Source organism: Chinchilla lanigera, unplaced genomic scaffold (genome assembly GCF_000276665.1).
Source record: "Chinchilla lanigera isolate Chin_1 unplaced genomic scaffold, ChiLan1.0 scaffold00017, whole genome shotgun sequence".
Lineage (NCBI taxonomy): Eukaryota > Metazoa > Chordata > Mammalia > Rodentia > Chinchillidae > Chinchilla > Chinchilla lanigera.
In genome coordinates, this window is record NW_004955418.1 from 21,199,556 (window position 1) to 21,219,573 (window position 20,018).

General features: G+C 38.6%; 1 protein-coding gene across 1 annotated transcript in view; it reads left to right on the forward strand.

Moving 5' to 3' along the window:
* Positions 1-6,831: 6,831 nt before the first annotated feature.
* Cetn3 (centrin, EF-hand protein, 3) overlaps positions 6,832-20,018 on the forward strand; it is a 14,598-nt gene continuing 1,411 nt past the window's right edge. Inside the window, exons 1-4 of the mRNA XM_005382281.2 lie at positions 6,832-6,944; positions 8,650-8,785; positions 10,696-10,810; positions 16,738-16,929. Of these exons, the coding sequence (XP_005382338.1) occupies positions 6,928-6,944; positions 8,650-8,785; positions 10,696-10,810; positions 16,738-16,929 (460 nt within the window). The 5' untranslated portion in view covers positions 6,832-6,927. The remainder of the gene's footprint in view (positions 6,945-8,649; positions 8,786-10,695; positions 10,811-16,737; positions 16,930-20,018) is intronic.

The following is a 20,018-nucleotide window of genomic DNA, read 5'->3' on the forward strand; positions in this document are numbered from 1 at the left end:
TTTCATATTTAAACCGTAACAACCCATAAGCCCAGGAGTGACCAAGGGTGAGAATGGAGGACACTGTATAGAGGAGCCATAGCTGTGTGCTGGAGGCCCCTCAGTGCAGCGCACTTCACAGGTAGGAGAGGGAGAGGAGGCACGGTTATTCTAGGTTTTCTTACATCACCAAGATTCAGGGTGGAACTCCAGCGAGCCTGAGAATTCTAATTTCCGTGCTGGATTTTATGTCATTATAAGCTGTATGTTAAAGGAGCGTAGAAAATATTTTACTCAGTGATTTGCTGGCTTGATTTATAACTTTTACATTTTTATATATATTTTGGTCCTTATCTGCACTAAACCTTGCAAAAGATAGGGAAGTACCTGTTGATTGGGTTCCTTATGTCTTAATTCAAGATTATCCATTGTTTTCCTGGAATAGTTTGTGTGTGTGCCTGTGTGTAGTATGTCTGTCTGTCTGTCTGTGTATGTGGTGTTGTGTGTGTGTGTAGTTAATTTTCAGCCCCTTTGATCCATTTTAAAGAGAAGTTAGACAATAACTTATTAAACCTTGATAGCAACTCCAAAGTAACTGTAATTCCCACTACAGGGATGCTCAGGGTTTCCTTCCCAGGTGTTGTGAGGAGCTTGGCTTCTTGAAGCTCTCTGTCCACCCCCGGCTGTCCTCCTCCGCACCTACTCCTGACTTCCAGTAGCTGCATCTCCGTGCTCCTATTTTGTTCAGAAGGTGGAGGCCAGGTGCAGTGCAAGTCCCCATGTCGCCTTTTACCTGACAGTCTCTTGGTTTCCTCACCCTGCCTCTCTTCCCTTGCTCTAGTTTAGGAGGTGATTTCCTTCTCTTTAGCTACACCTTCCATTTTTCTCTCTTGAGTGTCTTTCTCAAGGTTCCCTTCTCTCTGACTTTTGTCTTCATCCACCACCTCCTCACTCATCTCTTCTCTGATAAATCATTCAAGTTCTAAAGGGATTTCAAAAACTTTTTTCTTCAAATCATTGATGCCTGTACTATATCTTTGCTTTTCTCCTTTTCTTCAAGACAGATTTCTTACAAGATATATTCACTTTTACCATGCAGTTAGTCCTGAGCCTGTTATAATACAGACCAGGGATGGAGAACCTTTTAGAGCTTTCACTGAGAACAAAGAGCCTGCTGCGGCACGTGTGCCCTAGGCTCTCACCACTGATTAAGACTGTTTTCCCTGATCCTACAAAAGCTACATTCAAAGGCCCATGGACAGACTAATACTTTTTGATGGATAATCTACTTGATAAAATGCATACAATGTAACTAATCTTGACATGAAATGATTTTTACATGTGGACACATCCAGGCAGCCACTTTGCAGACGAATCACCATGCAGAACTTCTCCAACCTCCACACACTTCCTTTGTGTTCCTTTTCTGCACATTCTGCCACTGCTACCTCCACCCCTGCTTACCCACATGATTTCTGTAAATCTTGATTAGTTCTGCCTATTACTGGACTTTATAGACGAGGAACCATATGTACTCATTTGCATGTAGCTTTTCTTATCTGATTTATTTCAGGTAAAACAATATCCACAACCTACAACTAAGAAGTAGTTCTATTTTTTTATTATTTCTATTTTTCCATTATGTGATTATATTGAAATTTGTTCTTTCATTTACCTGGGCTGTTTCCAGGTTGGAGTTATTATAAATAAAGCTGAAATGAACAGTCTTGTGAAAGGTTTTGTTTTCATATTTTTTTTGAGACAGAGTCCCTCTGTGTAATCCAGCCTGGCCTTGAACTCACAGTGATGCTCCTGCCTCAGTTTCCCAAGTGCTGGGATTACAGGCGTGCGCCACCATGCCTGGCCTTGTGAAAGTTTTTTGTTTTTTGTTTTGAAGACATACATTCCTTTAAGTATATACCTAAGAGTGAAATCACTGTGTCATAATGTAAGTGAATTATTAATGTTAGTTTATAAAATGGTCATATCATTTTACACTCAGACTAGGAGTACTAGAGAACTGATCTATATTCTGCTTACTATTTGACACTGTTAGTCTTTAAAACTTTTTATTTAATTTTAGCCATTTTGGTGCATATACAATATTAATTTTGGTTTTAACTTATGTTTTACTGATAAATAATGATGTTGAACACTTTTTCCTATGTTCCTTTGGTCACTTAGCACTTTGGTAAAGTGTCTACACAAAGATTTTGTCCACTATACTTATTAGAGTTTTAGTTGCTGTATAATTTGTAATGGTTTGTTTTATATATATAATATATATATATATATATATATTTCTTTCAGTCTGTAATTTGCCATTTCATGTCTAATGATGTTTGTGATTAGCAGAAATTTTAAATTTTAATGTATAATTTCTTAATCTTTACTTTTATGTTTAGTGCTTTTTAACTCTTATTTAGTAACTCTTGTCTGCCTCCAAAGTCATAAAGATGTTCTATTTTTTCAGATGCTTTATAGTTTTTTCTTTTACCTACCAGCCTGTGATCCATCCCATGATGGCATTACTGAAGATAGAGAACGCATAGGAAGGATTTGGGGAGGTGATGATTTCTGTTTGGGTGTAATCATCCCCACAGAAGAAGTGCACAATCCACACACATAATTGTAGGTTTGGAGAGTGAGAATGGAGTGCAAGAGATAAAAGTCTTTGAAGAATTTTAGAGTCATTGGCATGTGGGTGAAATTTAGGAGATGACAGTATCTAAGGATAGTGTGAAACTATTAAGGATGGTAATTTTGAAAAAGAAAAATAAACATTTAGTGAGGGGATGAGAAAAAGCCAATCAAAGGAAAGTAGGAGAAGTAACGCAAAGCAGCCAACAGGGCAGCTCGAGGAGTAGGTGGCCCATGTGCACATGTGGCTGTGGGGAGAAGTGGGATGGGAACTGAAGAGCAGCAACTGAATCCAACAGGTAACAAGTCTTTGGTGACCTAGTAACCCCATTTCCAGTAGAGAGGAAACGACGCAGTTGGATTTGGAGAAAATGAGATATAAGGAAAGGGATGCTGTAAGTATAGGTTAGTGTCTCATGAAGTTTGAATGTAAAATCAAAATCAGATCACCATAATGGCTTAAAGCCTGATAATGTCTTTAAATATCACTTGAATAAAATTCATGACCACATCATGGTCTGTCGGGCTCCATAGGATTAGAACTCTGCTTATCCTTATGACTCCTGTACTGTCCTACCACTCTCATTACGCTTCAAACACTTAATTCTTCCTCTTCTCTGAATGTGCTGATCTTCTCCCACAGTAGGGCCTTGGCCTCTCCATCTCCTCCTCTTGGTATGCTGTCCCTCTAGCTCTGTGTGAGGCCAAGGGGACTGCAATGAAGGCCTATTGCCCTCCTCAGTCTTGGGGATCAGAGGTCGCACATTCCAGTGCCCATGCCTTCACCCACACCTCAGCCTTCTCGCCTCGCCTCACTTAGCCGTGGCTGTGTCCAGCCAGTGCTGAGCACAGTCCTAGGAGACTGTCAGTCGGGACAGCGGAGCTTGACCAGTCCTGCACAGGACTCCTCTGAAGGGCAAATTTTGCTCTGGGGCTCTTCAGTGCCCTGAGGGTTTGTCACAATTGTGCTGGACTTTGAAGCTCTTCCCACCCAATCCTCCCTCCCTGCTCTACTCTCTCACATGTCAGAACTGACCACCCACTGTGGTCTACGGATTGTCCTTTCTTCCGGTCGGTATGCCTTTATTTTTCACAGGTGCTTCTTAGTCTCTTTTCTGACTAATTCTATCTTGCCATCGAAACCTAGGAAGACCCGGACTGACACAGTTGGCAGCCATTTAGTATTTCAGACTAAATGTCACTTTGTCAGCAACCCCTCAGATCTATAGTACTCAAGTCCTGATTACCTCCCAGCTCTTCCCCCTTATTTTCTTTATAGAATTTGTCATTGTACCTTTGAATTTTAAAAACTTTTTCATGTGCTATTTTAAAGTAAATTATAGTTTGAACATTTCACCTTGAAACACTTCAGTTTGCATCTCTGAAAAGAAGCACATTTTCATACATGGACAAAAATATTATTAGATTGCCTGACAAAATTAATAATAATTTCTTTATATTGCTGAATTTCTCATTCATATTCAAATTCCCTCAATTATCTTTATAATGCCTTCTGTGGCTGCTTTGTCCACACCAGTGTCTAAATGAGGACAAGGATTTTATCGGGTTAGATATTTTATCTAATATTTCTCAAGTCCCTTTTAAGCTAGATCAGACCCTTTTTTCCTGCATTGACTTGTTAAATGTTTCACTATTTGGGTTTATCCAATTGTGTCCTTGTAGTATCTTTCTTTTTTAACGGCTCCTTTATTTTCTATATTTCTGTCATCCCAAAGTGAAGTGCTTTACCCATTCCCCATTCCCGCACAACCCACGTTAGCCACGATTTTCTCTCCCCCTATGACTCTCCCTGTTCTAGGCACTTCATGTAAGCGGAATGCTGTAAAATGCATCCTTTTGTGCCTGGCATTTTTCACTTTGCACAGTGCTTTCAAGTTTCACCCATGTTGCAGCATGTATAAGGATCTGAGGTTAGAAGGCTGAATAATATTCCATTATATGCACACACTACATTTTATCCATTCACGTGTCAGTGGACATATGGACTGTTTCTGCATTTTGGCTTTTGTGAAGAATGTTGCTGTGAACATGGATGTACAAACACATGTTTGGGTCCCTGCTTCTATTTCTTTTGGAAGTATGATACACAGATACATACCCAGGAGTTTTTTCCCCCCAGGAATCACCCTACTGTTTTCTGAGGTGGGGCTATCATTTTCCATTCCAGCCTCCTGCAGAACACAAAAGTTTCTAATTTCCCAACACCCTCACTAACACTTTTTTTTTTTTTTTTTTTTTTTGTCGTTTTGAGACAAGATCTATGCAGTTCAGGCCAGCCTTGAGCTCACTTTGTAGCCCGCGCTGGTGTCAAACTTACAAAGATCCTTCTGCCTCAGCCTCTCAAGTGCTGTGATTACAGGCTTGTGCCACCATGCCCAGCTTTAACACTTGTTATTTTGCTTCTATACCTGTTATTCGTTTTGTTTTAAATCGACAATTGTGCAAATTTATGGGGTACTGTGATGTTTTGAGACATACACTGTATGATTGAGTCAGGATAAATAGCATATCCATTATCTCACATATGTAACATTTCTGTGTGGTGAAACATATGAAATCCTCTTTTCTAGCTAGTGAAAAATATACTACACACTATTATTATTATTATTTTTTTCGTAGTGGGAATCAAACGCAGGACTTTGTGCTTGCCAGGCATGGGCTTGTGACACTGAGCTTCATCCCTCGCTAAACACATTATTGTTACAGTCACCCTACTGTGTAACCTTTCACCAGAATTTATTCCTCTCCTTAATGATAACTTAGAACCTGTTGACCGGACTCCGCCTGTTCATCCCACCCTCAGTCCCAGCCTCTGGTAATCAGTATTCTGTGCTCCACTTCTATGAGACGAACCACACTAGTCATTCTTTGAACATTTCACCTCTAAACTCCATTTCTTGTGTTTTTGTCCAACACCTTCAAATCCAAAAATGTTTGGTTTATTTTCATCTTCTCTTATTTAATTAAAATAATTTTCCTCTAAAGTTTGGTTTTTACTTCAAAGATTTAATAGTTTTTCAGTGTCACTACATTCTAGTGTGCCGCAATCTTTTAAACTCAAAGGTGATTAATAAAGGTGCTTCAAAATTTAAAGCTTTCTACTTTTGGGGGGCATCCTACCCCATAGCTGTTGTGAAGTATATTCTATTTTATGATTTTCACTTGCCCAAGTTCATGCCATTCGTCCAGGTCTTAAATGCCACCTCCTTTAAGAAGCCTCTATCTCGATGGGTTCTTTTTTCTAATCTTTTCTATCCATCCTCTATATTGTTTTCCACCCCTCTGCCAATTCCTAGCCTCACGCTATTTTATTCACACTTAGGAGCCATGCTGTTTAGCGCAATACTTCGTAAGTTCTCATAGCAAGACTGCATTCCAGGCAACAAATAATTTACTAAGGACCTATGCATGAGACGTTTTACTGGGCACAAGGAATAGCAGTAAATGGAGGAGAGGTCCTGGCTTTCAAGAAACTCAGCCTAATAGGTGAGAGGAGCAACACAAGTAACAGTATTCATTACCCAAGGACACTTGGTTTGCAGTAAAGGTAATATCACGTGTACAACTGGAAAATAAGGGAAACAGAGAAGAAACCTTCATCGTAAATAGCTAATATGCAACCTAGGAGTAATCCAGACATGTAGTCCACTGCGCCTGCCTTACGACCACTTGGGCCATCTGTGAAGGGGAAAATGCAGCTTCACACTTCTAGAAATCAGAATGGAGAACCACATTAAAACCTGCGTTTCAAACAAGCTCTCCAAGCACACGGCCATCCAAAGTTTGCTATCCAAGCAGTTTTGCACACCTCGCTCCGCAGGTACCATTCTTCCCTCTAGGGGAAGGGAAGCCGCAATCAGCACGCCCGCTCCGCCGCGAGCCACCGCCCGCTCCCGGCCGCTCAGCCCCAGCACGCCGCAGTCCCTACGCAGCCTGCCGCCCACGCTTCCCCCGCGAGGACCCAGAGGCCGGGGCGCAAAGCATTCCGGGAAAAAGCATCTGGCCAATCTAATGGGGCCGAAGGGGCAGCAGGGGAGACGGGCAGAGAGATTTCTTTGATTGACGTGAAATTTGACCAATGAACACAGAGGACTAGTGAAGCCTCTGTCCGAAGGGACGCAACATTGGCAACTGTCAACCAATCCCGTTCAGCGGTTTCTGCCTTGTGGGTGGTCCTCGAGGCCGCCGAGGTCGTTTGCGTCTGTTGAACGGCTGGTGGGAGTCGCGCTGCGTTGGGTGAGGGGTGTAAAGTCGTTCTTGCGCGGAACGTCTCTGTCCGGAGAGAAAATGAGTTTAGCTCTGAGGTCGGTAATAAAGAAGCGGCAGTGCTCTCCTCACCCCGGAGCGGGGCTGGGGGCGGGCGTATGTGGAAGGGAGGCCGTCTGCGGCCCGCGCGAGGACGGGGATGGAGTGCGGGACCGGAGCCGCGGGGGCCCGGGTGTCCCGCAGGGGATGAGCCTGTGACCTCCGCCGAGGCGCTCCCTGCGGTCGGCCCCGCGGTGGGCCGCTGTGAGAGCGAGAGGGAGCGAAATGTCGCGAGATTTCCCGCTGAGCCCGCGCTCTCAGCCTGCAGCCTCCTTCCGCCCTTGAGGTCACAGTCCTGGGCTCCCGCTGCCCGCTGAATCACCCCCCGAACTTGGAATAACACAGAGCCTGCCCAGCCCCCAGGGCCTGCAGACGGTGTCCCCAGAGGCCCGTCCTGGTTGTTTTCATTAGTCCACGTTTGCAGTCCACAGTGATCGCACCCACCGTGCGGAGTTCGTACATGTACAAACCATGCTAGTTACTTGCACCGGCGACGCCTTGCCTGGGTTTCTTGTTTCTTGAGGTGTCCTGTTCTTGAGGTGTTCTTTTCATCCGTTTCCAGTCTTGGGCCCTCTAGATCTGTTACCACTCCCACAGCCTGCATGTTGTGACGTAAAAGTACCCATGCAGTTCCTTCCGAGTGGCTCTCTCTAAAGGGTCATCGTCACCCAAGAGCGGGGTCACGGGTGTGTTCCTGATGTGACCCCTTGGAGTCGTGGGAAGAGAATGAATGGCAGACCCCAGAGCGCCCACGTTTATGTCAAGCCAGGTTAAGCCTGGAAAAAAGATCTTCCTCAGCGTTACTGTGCTGCACCTGCTGCTCACTTGCTAGCCGTCTCTTGCCTTTTTTGGATACATGCTCAGAGGCTAAAACGATTCTGAGATGTAAATGGTAACACATTCTAGTACAGTGAACTGGTTTTTGCATTTTAAAGTTTTATAAGCTCCTTCCAGTTTTCTAAATTTGTGCTTATACACGTGTTGTACCTTCATTTGAAATCCTTGGAGCACTTTTAGATTGGCAGCCTCTCAGACATTTCTGGCTTTAAAATAAGTTCAACTTTTTATTTTGTGTATACATTCCCAGGGTTTGTTACGAGAAGTTTAACCTACCGTTTACAGATTACTTTTAACATTTTCATCTAGAACTAGGAATATTATGTACTACCTTTCATGTCAAAGATTGGTGATATGTTTAAGGCTCATTAATATTTTGGGTGATTAGTAATAGAAGAAATTATAAGTAAAATATCAAATGTTTAGAAACATGCAATCTACCATTTTGAATTCACAATGTCAAAATAATTTATAAATTACTTGATAACATTCTTTTTAAGGTAGAAATTTTGAGTTTATATGGACTACAAAAATAAATACATAGTGATTTCAGTTAATTTTACTTTCATTTGGAGTTTTTCTTTTTTTATACTCTTGTAGAATGATGTGAATAATAAGTACGGGTGCTTTGATTTTTTGTTGGGATTTTTGGCATAAAAAGTAATATGTTTTGCTCATAGTTCTTATTTTTTCTACAGCAATTGTTCAGTTTTGAGAAGTGTAAATTAATAAGCAGGGCATTGACTCGGAAAATTTCTTTTTCTCAAAAATACTTTCTTTTTTGAAATTTAGAAAATCTCTCCTTGGTTAATTTGTATAAGAGAATTAGATTAAAGTGGACTAAAGACTTTTTTTTCTGTTTAATAGAAGTGAGCTTGTAGTAGACAAAACAAAAAGGAAAAAAAGAAGAGAACTCACTGAGGAGCAGAAACAAGAAATTAAAGATGCTTTTGAATTATTTGATACAGACAAAGATGAAGCAATAGATTATCATGAATTGAAGGTAATACTGTACTTTAAGATATATATTTCTCCATTATAATGATGTACATTTTTGACAGATGCTTTCAAATATATTTGTAAGTAAGTACTGTAGCTAAACTAATTTTGGAACTATGAAGCGATTTTAAGCATTCCAGTTAGTTGCTGTAATAAAACTGAATAGAACTCCGAGCATAGTTTTTAGGCTTTTATCATTTGATCATAATAAACATAATTAAAAAATTTCAAATTATGGAATTTAAATTGTTCTTACAATAATCTCACTATTGGTTTCTTTTTTGGAGGGGTAGCACATACTGTGAGATTAAGGAAGTGTTGTTTTTTACTGTTTTAATTTTCAACATACTAATTGTGTAGCCTCAGCCTACTTTCTGGGTTACAAACAGTATAAATTGTCTGGCTGATGTTTACATTCATTAATGGCAAAAATTGTCAACTGTTAAGGCTTAGAATTATTTTAAAAGGTGTAAGGGGAAATTATTATGTGTGTCATATGGGTCTTAAATTCAGTACAGTGAGAAAGATAGCATTTTGAGATTTTGAATAGCCTTAATAGGTGAATAAAAATGTGTATTTGATACTTTTGGTAATGCTGTAAGGGACTTTAAATGCAAGAATTCCAAAAGAGAGGGTAGGTATTGTTCAGTGACAGTTTAAAATGTATAAAGAGAAAGGATAGAGGTATAATTCTAGCCCTCTCAGTCTTGTAGTCCTCTTTAGCTGTTTTTCTACAGTTTTTTGGTCACATTTTTAGTGCTGGTTATTAAGAAACCCTTCTTAAATTTTTTATTATCAATCCATGTTTGGAATACATAGTTATTACATTCATCATGGGGAGTTGGTACATGTACATAACACATTTTAGTTGCTTTTATGTAGTTACCCAGTTCGAGGTATTCTTCCTTTACAATGTCTCTTCCATTTGTTGCTAAGGACAATCGTGGTTTGTGACTTTATTTTGTAACTGGAACTTTCTAAATTGTTTCTCCACTTCTAGATCATCTTGTACACTACCATTAGAATGACATCTTTCTTAAAATTCTGTTCATTGCTCATAAGCCTTTACTGACTCTTCTTGGCATACTACATAAAGTTCAGATTTCTTTGCTTTCTGTGCTTTCTTTGCTTTTCTGTACTTTTAACTGGCATGTACTCTTCTCACTTGCTGACTGCTGTCTTGCACTTTAACTCTTCCTATTCAGAAAAACAAAATAGTTCTGTTCATTGTCCCTCCAACCTGTTTTTTGTGTCAGTGTCTGTTTTATTACCAGTTACCCTTTCTAAATACCCTACTACTCCTCTTTATCTGTTCCTTAAGGAATAATCAGAATCTCTCCAAGTGAGACCGAGACTTGGTTAATCAATAACATGTCTCTTCTTTCTTGTTACTGCTAGTAATAAGAGACCAAGGAATAAGCTCTCCCTTTCCCTTCCCTCCCTTCCCCTCCCACTTCTGTCTCCCTCTTCCTCAGTGTTCTGCGCTATTTCTTGGACCCAATATTAATCATATAGGATCTGAGGATAATTTTTATTTTAATGCTTTTGTCATTTCTGTTGTACAGCTTTTTAGAATTTATGCTGTTTTTTTTTTCCATTTTGATTTTAGTCCCATGAAAATAAAGAGATAGATTGGTAAAATTATATGTGCATTAAGTCAGTACATTGCATAGTATATTTCATACTTGCTAGTTAGTTGGTCATATAAGAAAGCAAGATATAGAATTTCCATTTAATTTCGGTAGTGAAGAACAACCACAGTATACCTTTCTTATTTTGGAAATATTAAACTTCCAAAAGAATTGTATCTTATTAATACATTGTCATCTTTTAAACTGTAAAAATTTAAGAATCAGAAATCATTTCTTTTGTAAAAAATGCTTTCTAATTTGCTTTTCCCTTTTAATCCAAAAGGTGGCAATGAGAGCCTTGGGGTTTGATGTAAAAAAAGCAGATGTACTGAAGATTCTCAAAGATTATGACAGAGAAGCCACAGGGAAAATCACCTTTGAAGACTTTAATGAAGTTGGTGTGTATTTTAATCATCTTTATAACCAGCGGTTGTTAAGAAGTCATAGGATTAGTATGGTTTCTTAAAAATTCTCTGGCTTGTGGAATTTTGTTATTAAATGGTGGTATATAATATGACTCTTATTTGGATTTTTTTTTTCCTTTTGGTGTTCTTTTTCCCCCCTGGTTTTCATTTAACAAATTTTTACAGCTTTGCTGTAAGAGTTACAGTTTTTTCTTTTGTTTTAACAAGGAACTATTGTGTAGTTTTTTTGTGGAAAGATCCTTTTCCATGTAATGTGTGTTTATATTAATGTGTGTTAAAACTAAAAGGGTGATCAAAAATTATTTTCTCTCAGTAAAACAAAATTTGGTATCCTGCTGTTTGGAAAATATTTCCCGAGACCTTTCTGGTATGTAATTTTTGTTGGCAAAGTGGGCAGAGAGGAAACTGGTGGTTGGTATTTTTGGATGTAGATGAAGCATATGCCTCCAGGTTGACAGAGTTTATGAGAGACTACGTACTCTGGTTGACCTTAATCTGAATGAATAAAATCATCTGTTGAGGGTGAGGAGAGGATTACAGTAAGGGAGGGAGTTGGCTGACTGGAGGCAAGAGAAAATATTTTAGAACCACCTGGAGATACGGTGTTGTGGGCTTAATATGGTTATGTTTTGTATAGTTGTATGGTTGATTTTAGTGTATTATTTATGGTATGTATAGATTAGGCTTTCTCAGAGTAGTGAATTCTGGAAGCGTAGGCCTTGGCTATTATAATGTAAATATATGGCCTAGAATATTGTACACAGAATGAATATTTAAGATTATTTCTATTATTTTTTTTTCTAAAACATTGGTAACACTTTATATGGGTCATATTACTTTCCTATAGTTATTTTCAGATATTTAAAAAATTTGGAAACCAATGGAATTATATATACATACACCCCACGTACAAACCTCTTATTTTAAATATTCAGCAAGAAGCAACATGGGAAGTAAAAATAAATGGCAGTAGATGCATGAAAAATAGATTCACATCATAATTTTTTTTTTTTTTTTAAACTTAACTCAAAGCAGGAGAAGATAAATAAGCCCAAGAGATAGAAACCATAGCCTAGGAGGTCACCAGCCAATGAATTGATGTATAACTGTTTAGAGATGCAGCTTGTCCCTTCTGCAGGCATCTTCTTTTTTGTCCTCTAATTTGTAGAGTTACGTCCTTGAGAAAGCAAGAACTGCCCTTCTCCTAGTCAGGTCCTCTGTTTCCTGGGGTTTGTCATTGTTGTATGTCAAGGAACAACGTGGAGGAGGTATAGAAACAAGGCTTTAGGGCATGTGCAAATGCAGTATTAGGAAAGAGCTATACTTAAGGGACATTTGGTAAAATGTAGTGTTTAGCATGGGCTGCTTTGAAACCAGGTTGTCTTGGGTTCATTGGGTTTTTTGTTTGTTTGTTTGTTTTTGGTACTGGGAATCGAACTCAGGATGTTATGCTTGCCAGGCAGGCACTTACGCCGCTGAGCTATATCCCCGGCCCCTTGTCTTGGATTTAGTTCTTTGTTTTACCATGTATTAGGTGTGGAAGTTGATCGTTTCACTTCTTTGAACTCCGTTTTCAACTGTAAAACGGGGGTAGGTATAACGTCTCATAGGGTTCTTTTTTTTTTTGTGATTTTTCTCCGGTACCAGGAACCGAACTCACGACCTTGCGCTTGCCAGGCAGGCGCTTTTGCCGCTGAGCTAAATCCCCAGCCCCTCTCATAGGGTTCTTTAGAGAATTAAATAGAGTAATAAAACAGTACATGAGGTCCTTGGAAAAGGGCCTGGCATATAGTAAGTGCTACCAAGTATTTGCTCTTTTTACTTTAAAAAGTAGTCTTTTTTCCATTGGCTGGAAGTACATGAGTATCAGTGGACATAAACAAGTATTCTACTTTGTATATTTTTCTCATCGTCTTTTTTCATACTTGCAGGCTGCTTTAAGCCCTGTGATCATCATCATCAACAATTTTGCAAATCACTGCATGCCATCTTAAATTTTTATTAGCACTTGAGACCAGAATCCCATGCTACTTTTACCTTTTTAACCTTTTTCTGACAACTTACCTTTCCTATGTTGTCAACAAAGCAGAAATACTGGGTCCCTCCTAGAATAAAGAGCTACAGCAGGGTTTCAGCTCTGACTCACAGGCCATCCTTTTGACATAGCTTACTTTAGCGATCCTTAAGACTACACTGTCTGTTGAGAGTACCACTTCTCACAAATTTATAACAGTCAAGAACCACTCTCCCATTTGCTCATTACTTTTCACTAATAATGGGCCACAGATTAATACATGTTTTATACTTTGGGACAAGTGACTCTGAATCAAAATATTTGAGCCTTTTATGTACCGTCTGTGACTGCCCAAGGACACTGTCCTACAAGTGTTTCCAGATAAAGTTCAGCCTTAACTACGTTTTCCCAAGGACTAGAAAAAAAGCAGTAAAATACACTTCACGTAAGTCTAGAGCAGTGGTGGCTAACCTATGGCACACACGCCGCAGCTGGGTGTTAGCAGTACCAGGTCTCAAGGGTTCAGCATCACTGGTTTAGAGTCAGGGCACTCTGGAGCTAGTGACTAACGTAAGTGCTTTAAGAATTGCTGTCTTTAAGACGAAGGTAAGTCAAATGTTTGTACTTCATCTATCTTTGACATGTGCCGTTTATTGTTTAATTGCCTATTTAGAATTAAACTCTATATTTTCATTTTGTTTCATAAACATTTACTAATTTTTTTGGCATTAGGAACTGTGCTGCTGTCAGGAAGGAGAATTAATGTTATGAAGAGAGCTTAAAAATTAAGACTAGGTGGCAGGTTGTGGCACTGTATGGTACAGTGTAATTTTGTGCAGGGCAGGAATTGGCAGACTATGACCTTGAGCCGAACTTGGCTATGCTGTGTGCAATGCCACAGTCTTTTATACTGCTTTTGTGCTGTCATGGCAGAGTGAGTAGTGCAGACAGAGATCTGATGGCCCCTGGAAAGCCTGCAGTATTCACTGTCCAGCCTGTCAGCCAAGATTTATCAATTCCTCATCCAGGGGAATGGAAGAAGACTTTGAAGAGGGGAGTTTTGGCTTAGTCCTTTGAGAGCGTGAATAGGGTTTCCAAGAAGATTGCAGGGTAGAGTAAAGGCATCCCAGGCATAGGAAACAGCAACAACAAAGTGCGGTCCTAGGACGATGGCCATGTGCAGGAATCTTCAGGTAGAGGATGTAGGGAAATGACTGGGAGAGTAGATTTGGGCCAGACTGGCAAAGTCTTACATACTACAGTTTGGACTTGAGTCAGGAAAGAATCACTAGCAATTTTTAAGGAATGGGATATAATATGTGTTAGATAACTGATGAGAAGATAGAGGATGAGTAGGAGAGAAGTGACCACAGACAGATAATACTAGACTAAGTGTGCTGAGGACGGTGAGGAGGAAAAAGGGGTTATGTTTCCCATGGAATAGATCGTGTCTTCAAACTCATAGGACCTAATCACTGGTAAGAATTGTAGGACTGAGAATGTTGCAGATTTTTCAAACAAGGAAAGGTAGCTGTTACTGCTGCTGCTGTCTTTTGGGTGTGATCAGGGAGGCGGCAAAGAATTCCCATGGTGGTCTTGGAAGGAGTTTGGGCTATAATGTGATGGACTGAGGAGAAATGTGGTTGGATAGAACTTCCAAAAGGCAGTGAAAAATAGAGTTGATACTCTAGTGTTACCTTTAGTGGTTTTAAATTTATTTTAATGTGATGTTTTAAAATTTAGTATATTCCTAGAGCTGGGCATGGTGGCATATGCCTGTAATCCCAGGACTCAGAAGGCTGAGGCAGGAGGATCTTTGCAAGTTCGAGGCCAGCCTGGGCTACAAAGTGAGCTCAAGGCCAGCCTGAACTGCATAGCGAGACCCTGTCTCAAAAAAAGAGACAAAAAATAAAATTTATTATATTCTGAAGTGACTTTTGTATGTATATATGTAAAATTATTTTGATGAAGTACGTTTTTGATAGTATAGTTAAATCACTTGAAAACAGTTACGTGGACAAAAATTTGGTGTTTCGTGAAATAAATGAGACCCACCTTAACTACTTATATGTCACTTGGCTTATTTTCACTGAAAAAAAATCCTTTAAATTCTCCTTTGTAGAAAAGAATAGAACATGGAGGTGTGTCACCATAAAATTGTTTGCTGGGTAATTTTGTTAGCTGTCCAGAATTGTGGACATTTATAATTCCTAAGAAAATCCACATTCTAAAGGAGAGCATTGATAAAAGATTATATAGACACGTAAATCTGAAATAACTAACAAAGTACTATTGGGATAAGGATTTATACATCTTGGAGCCCCATCTGTTCCCCCAGATCACCCTGTTGCTTCTTAAGTACATTAATACTTTCAGCAAGCTGCTTTTTTGCTTCACCTGTCATGTATATTATTTAATTGGTGAAGAAAATTTCTTAACACTTTTTTTTCCTTGTCCTGCTTTTTTGTTGGGACTAAATTCAAAATAAGTTGAGTGTGAGCCACAGAGTTAAGTGTGGTATTTTATTTTGGTGTTCTGGCTGTATATATGCCAATTCCTTTTTGACTGAATATTTATGAGCTTTGATGATTTGCATACTTTTAGTAATATACTTCAATTAGTTACTTGGAAGCTTTTTTGGATAAATTAATGGATAAAAGATAAGTACTGAATATATGTGTGAATGATTTAACATTAGTTTGAATAGGTGCTTATTCAACCAAACACAGATGGAACAGCGGCAAGATAATAAATTGTTGGTTACCTGGATTGTATTTTTTCATTTTGGGTTCATTAAGCATTCCAATACATTCCATCTACCAGCAGCTATAATTTTCTAACGATTTAAACCTGACCAGCACTACATTACTTTTAATGGATAATGAAAATCATAAATACCTTTTCTTATAGAGGTAGAACAGCTTGTAGACTTACATTCACAGGTCTTTACTTAGTTTTATGCAGTAGTTTATCTAATAATTTAAATTTTTTTTTTCACACTGCAATTTTACTTCAGTGTTTTTATTGTAGCCTTGTAGATTGACATTATTGAAAATATTTAAGTTACTAATCATATACTATATTGTATATGATTCTATTTACTATACTAGATATATTACTACTATTGAGTTCTGAAATTACATTTATTCTTAATTCAAGAGTTGTTACCTTGCTGGGAAAAATGGATGTGAATTTAGAGAGATCTCCTTCCTAGAGGTTTCTTTTGGAGGGTCTTTCATACTATAATTAGATTCCATCCTTTTAACCTGTTTTCCACAGTTAGGAAAACTGAGACTTTCTTCTGTTCCTGAAGATATTAGTGGAATTTTCATCTACTGCTGAAGATTGTGCCTAAAGCAGTGATGGCCGTGCTTTTTGTTAATTCTTCCTTTTTTTGTTGTTGTTGTCATTTGCTTTTAACCTGGACTGTATTTGAGAAAAGACCCAGTGTATTAAGCTGAGCTAACAAAAAAGCCTTTGTCTAGTCAGCTGTACTTGTTTTGTGGTGTGTGTCTGTACTAAGCCATAGACTCTTAGACTTGCGTGCTTGATGTCCTACTACAATTCTTGGTAGACCTTAAAGATGATATAATCCTTCCTTTTTTTTTTTTTTTTTTTTGCTTCTGTGTGATATAATTTTGATCACTCTTATAAAACAAAAAATTATTGCTAGTAAAAAGGTTAGAACTTGAAGTAAGTGTTTGGTTTTTCTGATTTTAGGTTTATCTCTGGATGTAGGGGATATAATTTAACGTTTTACATGTAACAGTATTTTAGACTAAATGTTAATGGATTGAAAGCTTTCATTCTCATTTAATGTTTAGCTGATTCATAAATGCATGCACTTGTGATTATGCAGGTTGTTTAAAATTTTTTTTAACTATAGTGACAGACTGGATATTGGAAAGAGATCCACATGAAGAAATCCTAAAGGCGTTTAAACTATTTGATGATGATGATTCAGGTAAAATAAGTTTGAGGAACTTGCGACGTGTTGCCAGAGAACTGGGAGAAAATATGAGTGATGAGGAGCTTCGAGCTATGATAGAAGAATTTGATAAAGATGGCGATGGAGAAAGTAAGTTTTGCATAAAACATGTTTTCTAAGTACCTGTGATGTTACACATGTCCTAAAATTTTCTGCTGTCAAATGACTTTCAAGACCCATTGCAAGCTGCCTTCTTTTTGGTTCTGTTTTGTTTTTTTGAGAGGAGGTCTCACTTTGTTGTCCAGACTGGTCTTAAACTCTTGGGCTCAAGAGATCCTGCTGACTCAGCTTCTTAAGTAGCTAAGATTGCAGGCACATGCCACTGTGGCTGGCATTTAAACTATTACTTTTTATTCAGTGTTGTGTTCATCTTTTGGCTTCTTGTTTAACTATTTTGCACGTTTGATTTAGAGGGAAATACATCTTTAAGACCGACTGTACAGGTTGTAATATGAAGTGCCATATTTCAAGAAGTACTTTACTTTGCGCCAGAACTGCAACATCAAAATAACAGCCACTCAATACATTTTATACTATAATCTTTGTTCCCTCTACCGTCTTATACTTGTGTACTAGGTTATGTTGACTTTACGGGTGTTTTAAACCTCTTCTTTCTTGTCTGCTGCTGCGGTCCTAATCGTGGCCCTACTTTGTTCTTAGGAAAGTTCCAGCAGCCTCGCTTACTCTTTCTTGCCTTTTAGACAAGTAGTGCTCTACTGCTGACCAGTGCTGCCCTGTGATGGAGGCAGGTGTGGCCCCGCCCTTACTTTACTCTCTCGCACAGCCTTCTCCTCGCCTTTGGGCTTGGAAGTCTAATCTGTTTCTCGCTCCCTCTGTGGATAGCACCCTTTTCCTAAAGTGCGGGCTGGATGATGTCATTCTGTGTTGGAACACGCAGCACCGCTCTTCCCGACCTGCAGAGTGGTGTGCAGAGCCGTGTATGATCTGCCCCACCGTAAGGAGCTGCTTCTGTTCCGCTGTATTCTTGGCTTTCTGTTCGAACCCGCGCCTCCCTTGCCTTGCGCTCTGTGACCAAGTGCTCTAGCCTGAAAATGCTTTTCATTCTGTGCCTTTCATCATGCTGTTCCTTAATTTTAGAGAGCTCTAATTACCAATTTCTGTCTGCTAAGATGTTACTTATTTTCCCAGGTACATTTTAAACACTATCTTTTCCTCAAAAGCCTCCCCTAATGATGTCTGTATGAATTACTGGCTTCCATTGAGGGCTTACAGCATTTAGAGGAACAAACTGCTTTGATTCTTTTGTGTACTTAATATGGATTCTTTGGGCTGCAAACCAAGCTGCGTTGAGAGATACAAAGTACATTCTTTGTACTAACCTACTAAAGATCATAAAATTCTGCTGCTGCTTTGGTGGGCTTTAGTAATTCATCTGCCTTTGTGAATTGTGCATGCTGTTCAGTTTTTAAGAGCTACACTTTCTGATAAAAATTATGTATATAGAATAATAAATATGGTGGATATGAAGTTAAAGGTAACAGAGGTAAAAATACTACAAGATAGACATAAATCTGTGGCAATAATATATAATATATAAATAGGCGAAATAAAGTATGTAAATTAAAACCTAGTGTATCTTTTTGGAAAAACAAAAGCAGTGTTTAAAAAGCCATGATGGACTACTTTTAAACAAAGGTAACATTTATTTAGCCATTACTGTGTGTTCGATTTGTGCTTAGAGTGTAAAATCTTTTAACAAAACATAAGTACTTTTTCAGTTTAGAATATTTTCGTCATGGCTCTGTTGCATTGTTGCAGTGACTTTTAGTGAAATCATTCTAGGGCTATTTTTAAGATATTTTTCTTGAGAATGTATTCTCCCTAGTTACGTTCTGGCTGTCTCAAACTGGATTGCCTAAGTTTTAGTTAGAAACTTTATATATTTGAGATTGTTTAAAACTTAGGCGCACAGAAGGTCCTAGCTTTCTAAGGCACTCCAAAATGCAGAGGTGAGAGGTCACTGCTGCACTTCTAAGGTCCCAGAAGGTAGTTTGTGGTAGACTTTGTGTTCTGTTCCTGTCATGCCTGCCTAGTGCCTTGGGCGTGTTTGCTCCTGAACGCTGGACTTCTGCTTCTCTGGCAGCTTCTGGACAGCTCATCTTTCTTAACCCATCGTACTTTTTGGCCAGGTATCCAGTTGTCTCTGTGTTTCTGATGGTCTCTCCCACCCTAGCTCTCTTTCCAAATCCTGTATTTTTATTTCAGAGTCCAAATCGTGGTTTATAGTACTTATGCCTAATTTTTTCTCATTAATAATGATTTTTCCCAGTACAATATACTTGTCAGTATTGTTTCATCTGTATTTTAATGATAGGTCATATTTTATGTTGCACAACATTTGTTGGGTTTCAGGTATGAAACCAGCTAACATAATTTTTGCAATTATTTTTCTATGATTTTTGGTAGTATGTTCTTTTCATTCCTGATACAGATTTTGTCTCAACATTTTTAATTGGTTGATTTTTTTTTGTTATGAATAGTCTGAAATAGAGAAAAATTAAGACTTCTACAGTGAATTGTATCTTTCACCTAGATTCAGTAATTAATGTTTTACTGTATTTACTTTATCTAAGGAGTTTATTTTTTTTTTGAGCCATTTGAAAATAAACTCACTATATTTATATATCAAGAACTTGGCCCCTTTTATTTTGGGATACATTTATAAGGAATAAAGATACCCTCCTTCAGAACTACTAGGTACATTGTTGTGCCTAAGAAAATTAACAATAATTTTATAATTTCTTCTACCTTCCTCCCTTTGATTTGCTTATATTATATAACAGGAATTATGCTATGATGTCTGTTTTGTTGTATTACAGCACACCCCGTATGCTGTTAGCATTCACTTGGCACTTAAAAGTATTTGGTTCAGTGGAGTGTTTTCATATATTGCCCCCTAGGAGTTAAGAGTTAGAAACAGCCTAACACACCATTGCGCTATAGTTGAGTTTTCAGATCGAAAAAAATGAGATGCAGAACTGTTCTGTGTGGAAGTATGACTAGAAAGCCAGGGTTTATTTCTTGGTGGAGTGTTCTTTTAGAGTCATCCGAATTATCATGTAATGCTTGGGGCACAAGGCCTCTATTAAGTTCTAGGGCCCATAAACTCACCTGTTTTTCACAAAGAAAGCATTCTTATTTGAACATTTTAATTGATG